Raw genomic sequence first — 5,169 nt, forward strand, 5'->3', positions numbered from 1 at the left:
TCTCCCTCTCCCTCTCCCTCTCCCTCTCCTCTCTTTGCCGTAGCTTTTCCCTCCATTTGCTTGCTGTGAGGATCCAGCCATGCCTGCAGGGCTTGTTGCTTGTCCCCTGGCAGAGCAGAATTGTTGGTCAGCCACATTCCATGCCATGTTCTCATCAGCACCTTCTGACTACTCCTGAGTTCTTCAGCTCATGTCCTTTGAGGGCCAGGTATCAGATCTGATCTGATCTACACACAGCTTTGCCCTCACCACTCTGTTTTGCTGTTCCATCCCTGTGTGTGCAGGAGGCAGTTCCTTTTCCTGCTGTTTGCTGCCCGAGCACTGACTGGAGTGGTCACGGGGACTTCTGCCTGTTCTGCACCATTTATTGCTGATTTCACGCTCACGTCTGGCAGTGCTGTCCCCCCACCACTTCTTGCTGGGCCTTTGCACCGTGCAGGCACAGCAGCTCAGTCTCCAGGCACTGGGACTGGCCCCTCAAATATGCCAAGGCTGGTGGAGCTGAGACTTTCTGCCCAGGTTTTTGAGGAGGGGCTGGCCTGGGGCCCAGATTTTTGCCAAGTTCGGAACAGGCAGTCTGGGTGTCTGTCCAGACAGCTCTTTTGGAGGGGCCAGGCCTGACAATTGGTAGATTCAGCTTTTTCCCAGACTTTGTTACTCATTCCTACTTTTGTCCCCCCATGCTGTGCTTCCCTCCCTGCCAACAGAGTGCATGATGTGCTCTCCCTGCTCCACAGCCCGTGCACCTGCTGTCTTGTCCCAGCTTCCTTCTCCCTCTCCACCTTTGTCCTTACCTGGTGCATGATAAATATACCTGGAGGTAGATTTCCTGGGGAGGCAAAAATGAATGGAGAGAGGATGAGGATCATCTGTGCTCTGAGCCTTGGCTCAAATCAATGGAGTTAGTTGTGGGTGGGAAGAGGGAGGTCAGCAGCACATGCCAGTGCAGTCATTACCTGTGAATGTGTTGTGCCAGCAACAGCAGGATGGGTCTCAGGTAAAATCCTGGTGAGAAAAGGGGATGGCCCTAACTCTCAACTGCCCAGGACCTGCCCTCCCTCCTGGGATGTGTCCCTGCTCTGTTTGACAGCTCTCAGAATCACAAGCAGGTGAGAAAATGTGTGTCCCTTGGGAGATCTGTATTTGGAATGTAGTTTCTCAGTCGGGCCCTGCCTGTTCCCAGGTTTCCTGCCTTGACTATCCCTCAGTACTTTGGGTGGTGGGAAAGGTCTGGGAGCAGTGTGTGTCTGTGGCAGTGAGGTTGGCTGTCCTGTGTGGGCACTGCAGCAGGACAGGAGTTTCTCAGAGGAAATGGTTTGGGACACCAGAGGATATGATGGGTCCCTCAGGGGGACATTGGCATTGTCATGTGGAGACCCTTACCCCTGAAAGGGAGGAGGCTGTCTGTGGGGACTGAGGGGTTGGTAATGAAAGGGTGCAGCCCAGAGAAATGTGGGAAAGCCCACCTTTTCTTGAGTCTGCTCAGCATTTCTTCTCAAAGACCAGTCTCCAAGGGGCATGGAGCGGAGCATGAGGTGCCTGGACCAGACACCATGTGAGACTCATGACTCTTCTCTTCCAGGGCATTCTCCTCAAACGCAGTGGCAAGTCCCTCAACAAGGAGTGGAAGAAGAAGTATGTGACACTGTGTGACAATGGGGTCCTCACCTACCACCCCAGCCTGCACGTGAGTACGGGGCTGAGTAGAGGAGCAGGGTGGGACAGAGCAGTGTCCTTCACGTTGTGGCTGCTGCTGCAGGTGCTCTTGCAGCAGCTCTTATGGCAGAGAGAGGCTGGGGAAGAGTTGGGTAGCAGATGGAAGTTCTGGGCTCTGCCCTATGCAGGAATTCAGTGTTGGCCACCTCCAAGGCAGCATTTTCAGCAGACCTGGTTTTAAGCAGGGTCTGGAGGAGACTGTCTCCTGCAGGCTGTTTGTTCAGTGCTAGGCTGGTGGAAACACGCTCTGTGCAGGATTACAACGACAAGCTGCACTTCTCTCCAGTTTGCCTGCTCAGTCCATTAAAGCAGGGCCTACCCTGCAGCCAGATGAGGAGCAGGTAGAGAGCTCCTTGCACCCATATCTGATGGTGCCATTTGGGTGTGGAATAATTTTCCTGGCTGCTAGGTATTGGGTAATGGACTCGAGGTGCCTGTGCAGAGCCTGCCGAGCTGAGCTGCCGTCGGTGCAGCTCTGATCCTTCTCCTCACTCAGCTCAGGCACACAGCTGCCTCCCCATCCATCTCTGTCACCTCCCCACTGTGGGGCTAATGGCTTCTTCCCTATTCCCTCTTGAGCACAGTTTGCTGCAGCAGCAGCAGCCACGGACAGACACACCTGTGTCACAGGCTCAGCACCTCTGCCAAGGACGTACTGCCACAGGACAGACAGACGGGCAGTGGCGGGGGCACGGGGTGGTTTAGGGGGCTGCAAGTAGAAGAACAAGGTGCTGCAGCTCTTGTGAATGTTCCCAGGCCCTCAGTCTGTCCCTGATCTCAGATGTGTGGTATTGGAGTGCCTCAAGCCTTAGAGTCCTCATTGCTAACCCTGCACCCTCATTCCAGGCTTTACCATGCTCAGTTATCCAGCTCCAGAGCCCCTGGACCCTCCTGTCCTTGAACTGGAGACCCAAACATTGCATTTCCTTTCTCTAATTTGTTGGAGCTTTTTCTTAGAGTCCTCAATCCCAGTGCTGTGCTGTGGTCTGCAGTTCTCTAACTTTGTAACCCCAGTTTTTGGTTTTTGGAGCACCACACCAGGAGGGAGCGGCTGCTGCTGCCATCTCATGTGTACTCACCTGTGTGTATGGGCTTATCATGTTTCCACCATGGAAATTACCATGCTATTACCATCAGCTGTGGAGGCAGAGCAATTTCTGGGCTGTTGTTTAGCTACTCTCAGATGCTGCTGCCACATACCAGGTTTCTCTCCTTTTTTCACCATTCCTTCTTCAGGGGGTGATTGGGATTGATGCCACTCTTTCCTTCCTGCACTTCAGTGTTTCATTTCATTACTGCCTTGCCCTGGGAAAAAACCTGGTTTGCCTCCAGCTGGTGCCCCAGGTGATGCACAGCCCATTGCTGAGGGTGATGCCAGCTGGGCCTCTCCTGCCTGGTTTCCATGAGGAGCTCTGAACCTTGCACCTGAGATAGGAGTTGTGTGGCTGGCTGTGTTTACCTACAGCCAGGGTGGATTACATGTGGGCACAGAGCGTGGGGCTGGGGTTCTGCACGATCCTCTGTGGTGTTTTCTGCCTAGGAACCAGCCTCGTGTCCCGTTGTGTGCTGCAGTTGTGGCAGAAAAGCTGCTGGGGTCTGCAAAGCCTCTGCCTCCCCTTCCCTCTGGTGCCTGGTGTACAGCCTGCTTGGAAGGGGTGGATGCAGGGACAAGCAGGAGGAAGAGGGAGTGCAGAGGAGGATTGCATCTGCTCCTCCCCATCTTCCAGAGTGAATCAGGAGGTGCTGTGGTGGATTTGTACCCTGTGGCCCGAGGCAAAGCCCCCATGTCTTTTCACAGGATGACACAAGCAGAGCATGTTAGGGGTGGAACAAACCTGTGCTCCCGAGGATGGACATGTACTCTTCTATCATTTCAGTGTGGCAGAAGATCCCAGGCTGGCTGGCATGGGCTGCAGGGAGCTGGGGGCTAAGACAAACCAGAGTGTCTGCCAAGGGGACATGCAGCATCCAGTTCTCGCCATGGGATGGGAAGTCCCAGCCTCTTCCCTGCCTGTGCCTCCATGTGTCTGGGGGATGGCACAATTCTGAATGCAGCAAAGGGGTCCCTGAGGGCAGGCTAAGCCTTGCAGGGGGAGAGTCTTCCCTGTCCATCAGGATGTTCAATGCCCCAGAGCATTTTTGTGCTCTTTTTGTGTTCCCAGTGGTGTTTCTTGGAATGAGTCAGGGCAGTTCCTGGCTTGTCTTCTCTTCCATCTCTGTTACATTCTCTCCCTGTCCCTCCTAAGGTGGGTGTTGGGACCTCAGAGATCAGCAGTCCTAATTTCTTTCTCCTCCAGTGCCCATCTGGCCAGGGTGTGTTCATGCCCCACTGGATGGAGCTCAGGGCCTGACTTTGGCACTGCTGATTTTACCAACCAAGGCTTCCTGGTGGAGTTCTTCATCTGCTTTTGGGAGTTTATCACTCAGTCTGTTTCTGGATCTGGATTGTGGCTCCTCCAGCCCAACTGGGAAGTTTCCTCAGCAGGAGTCAGGTGTAAACTCTGGGTTTGCAGTCGCAGCTTGGTGAAACACGTGCTGCTGAGCTGGCCCTGGCCCTGCAATTGCTTTCCTGCTGGAAGCAAATGTGCCTTGACCAGCAGCCTGGACTCATGCTCTGGAACTGTGGGGCAGTTTGTGGGTTCCTGCCCTGAGGTGCCACATCTGCCTCTGCCCTGGAGCAGTTGGTGGTTCCAGGGACGAGCAGGATGCCTGGAAATGGGGGCAGGAAATGGGGGCAGGAAATGGGGGCCCGATCCCTGCATTCAGCAGGGCTTTCCTTGTTGCATCTGTATTTCTACCTTTCTGTGAGTGTGTTCAGCAACAGGAAAAGAACAAGTTGTGTGAAGAGCCTGGTGCAGTTTCCCATCACTTCCCCAAAGGCTTGGAGAGAATTGTGCTGCTGGGAAGGTGCGTGGCTGAGCCCAGGCTCGCCGGCCGCGCCGCACAGAGCCAGGGAAGCAGCTCCCATTTTGCAGCCAGTGGAGCCATTCACACAATCACCTTCTGTTAATTCTATCTGCAACATCAATTAAATTGTTTGTAGAAACTAATTGAATGTGGCTTAATCACACATCTTAATAGCTTTCCACGCTTTGAACTCGTTGTTAATTCCAGTAATAAAATGAAATGAGAGAACTGGCTGGGTAATTAGCGAGGAGGCTTGGGAAGAAATTGCTGTTTTATGGTAGGTAATAAAAGCCGAGCGGCAGTGACCGCTCGCTCCGGCAGGCAGCCGGTGACTGCAGCAGTTGTGCTGAGCGAGGGAAAATCCTCCAGCCCCTCTGAGGGTCCCTGCCCAGGGCTGTCACCAGGTCCACACCCAGCCGGGAGCAGCTCGGTGCGGTGTTTGCTCAGGCTGGCGGTGTCAGGGTCACCCAGGGCACTGGATGGGGAGTGCCAAGCTTTGAGGCCAGGCTGCCCAGCCCCTGGGAGCACTGGGAGGGTGTGCTGTCC

General features: G+C 54.5%; 1 protein-coding gene across 3 annotated transcripts in view; it reads left to right on the top strand.

The window, feature by feature from the left end:
* The window catches only part of AGAP3 (ArfGAP with GTPase domain, ankyrin repeat and PH domain 3), a 116,583-nt gene that overhangs the window by 72,023 nt on the left and 39,391 nt on the right, over positions 1-5,169 (top strand). For all 3 annotated transcript variants that reach the window (XM_015617822.1, XM_015617821.2, XM_033519879.1), the window contains exon 10: positions 1,583-1,687. In XM_015617822.1, the coding sequence (XP_015473308.1) occupies positions 1,583-1,687 (105 nt within the window). The remainder of the gene's footprint in view (positions 1-1,582; positions 1,688-5,169) is intronic.

The sequence above is a fragment of the Parus major genome, chromosome 2 (genome assembly GCF_001522545.3).
Source record: "Parus major isolate Abel chromosome 2, Parus_major1.1, whole genome shotgun sequence".
Taxonomy (NCBI): domain Eukaryota; kingdom Metazoa; phylum Chordata; class Aves; order Passeriformes; family Paridae; genus Parus; species Parus major.